The 2,153-nt window shown below is 45.4% G+C and overlaps 1 protein-coding gene across 2 annotated transcripts; it reads left to right on the top strand.

Annotated features, from left to right (window-relative positions):
* Positions 1-766: 766 nt before the first annotated feature.
* On the top strand, positions 767-1,257 carry LOC120095010 (40S ribosomal protein S19-like). Of its 2 annotated transcripts, XM_087575096.1 has the most exons (2): positions 780-1,016; positions 1,145-1,257. In XM_087575096.1, exons 1-2 carry the CDS (start codon positions 800-802, stop codon positions 1,255-1,257), a joined length of 330 nt encoding a protein of 109 aa, XP_087431222.1. In that variant the 5' UTR covers positions 780-799. The 2 variants fall into 2 exon arrangements, with proteins under 2 accessions (XP_087431221.1, XP_087431222.1); XM_087575095.1 differs by having other exon boundaries at positions 767-1,238.
* The last annotated feature ends 896 nt before the right edge of the window (positions 1,258-2,153 follow it).

The following is a 2,153-nucleotide window of genomic DNA, read 5'->3' as shown; positions in this document are numbered from 1 at the left end:
ATGGATAAATAAAATGGTTTACAAAATGATAAACAAAACAGTGATACATTTACACATTGGAGTATTACAAAATAGTTAAAGTTTTTTAATGGCATCATGAACCTTGCAGGCAAATGAATAAAACTAGAAAAAAATCAACTTGGACAAGGTAACCAAGACACATGAAGATAAATATTGTATGTAGTCACTTATAAGTGAATATTAGCCATTTAATAAATGATATAACCAAGCTACAATCTATGGACCCAGAGCGGTTAGGTAAAAAGGAGGGGTCCAGGTGGGACACATGCATCTCCCAAGGAAGGGAAAGCAGGATAGACTTTATGGGTGAACCGTAAGCAGATGGTCCAGGACAGCCCAGGTCAGGGGAGAGTGATGGAGGGAGAGAGTACAGGTAGAGACAGCTGCTACTGCGGACATTTAGGGAGTGTTGTAGAAACTTCATGACATCCATGAAGCTGGTCTTAATGAGAACTCCTAGTAATGGAGTATACAAACTCTCAGCTGGCCACACCCTGTAGTCCGGCAAGGTATCAGGTGGTAGATCTAGGTTGTGTTCATTTGGGGTGTTAGCCAAGGGGGTCCCATGAAAATCTCCCCACAGTCCAGACGGATGCTAAAACAAAAGGTTGGTCTCTGCAAACTGACAGCAGGGGTTCCATTGCCAAGGACAGCATCCACACAATTCATTAACCATGGAAAAGTAAAGTTTGTGCGTACATGGAGCCTTCTTCCCTAAGGTATAGCCCTTTGATTAAGGAAGGTACTTTCCCCTGGCTGGCAGCGCGGAGGCCGCAGGATGCCTGGAGTTACTGTAAAAGACGTTAACCAGCGGGAGTTCGTCAGAGCTCTGGCAGCCTTCCTCAAAAAGTCTGGGAAGCTGAAAGTCCCAGAATGGGTGGACACAGTCAAGCTGGCCAAACATAAAGAGCTTGCCCCATATGATGAGAACTGGTTCTACACAGGAGCTGCTTCCACAGCACGGCACCTGTACCTCCGTGGTGGTGCGGGGGTTGGTTCCATGACCAAGATCTACGGAGGACAGCAAAGAAACTGTGTCAGGCCCAGCCACTTCAGCAGAGGCTCTAAGAGTATGGCCCGCTGGGTCTTCCAAGCCCTGGAGGGGCTGAAAATGGTGGAAAAGGACCAAGATGGGGGCCGCAAGCTAACACCTCAGGGACAGAGAGATCGGGACAGAATCGCTGGACAGGTGGCAGCTGCCAACAAGAAGCATTAGAACAAAGAATGCTGGGTTAATAAATTGCCTCATTCATTAAAGAAAAAAAAGGGAAGGTACTTTCCAAGCTACCAAAAGAAAGACACAGACACCGACCCAGTCACAACACCTTTCACTTACAATCTCTCCTGCCTGCAAAATATGCTAGGGCAATGGTGACACAGAACTTGTGAGAGGAACTCACCAATGCAATGTCTCATTTAATTTAAGGTCCGCTCCATGTGAAGGAACCCATACTGGCCACTACTTGAATGACCAAGAACTAGAAACTAGATAGTTCAGAGACCTAAGGTAAAATCAAATGCTACTGGTCTTAAAGACAAACAAACATTTAACAACAACAAAGGATTCCTAATGATATTCTGCTATACTCACAGCCTTATCCCGTCATCAGAGGCTTCCTCCAGCAGCAGATGCGAACAAGTGTGAAGACCCACAGCCAGACATTACTCGGAGAGAGGGAATCCCATGGGAGGGAAGGTGGAAGACTAGAAGAGTCTGAGGGTATAGAGGACAGCAGGAGAACAAGGCCCTCTGAACCAACTAAGCAAGGTACATATGAGCTCACGGAGACGGATGCAGCAAGCACAGGGCCTACAAGAGTCTACACAGACCAGGTCCTCTGCACTAGCAATTAGCTTAGTATTTATGTGGGACTCCTAACTATGAGAATGAGTGGGTCTCTGACTCCTGCTCCTGCTCTTAGGTCCCCTTTCCTCCTGTTGGGTTGCCGTGTACAAACGATATGAAAGGTCTTGCTTCATCTTACTATAATTGTCATATTTGGTTCTTATCTCTTAAAAGCCTATTCTTTTCTAATGAAAGACAGAAAGGGAGTGGATCTGGAGAGGAGGGAAAGTGGGAGAAGAAACTTTAATAAGAATATATTATATGAGAAAAGACTCTATTTTCAATA

The sequence above is a fragment of the Rattus norvegicus genome, chromosome 10 (genome assembly GCF_021556685.1).
Source record: "Rattus norvegicus strain SHRSP/BbbUtx chromosome 10, alternate assembly SHRSP_T2T, whole genome shotgun sequence".
In the NCBI taxonomy this organism is placed as follows: Eukaryota; Metazoa; Chordata; class Mammalia; order Rodentia; family Muridae; genus Rattus; species Rattus norvegicus.
The sequence above is the reverse complement of the archived record's forward strand: the minus strand, read 5'-3'. Positions and strand labels throughout refer to the sequence as shown.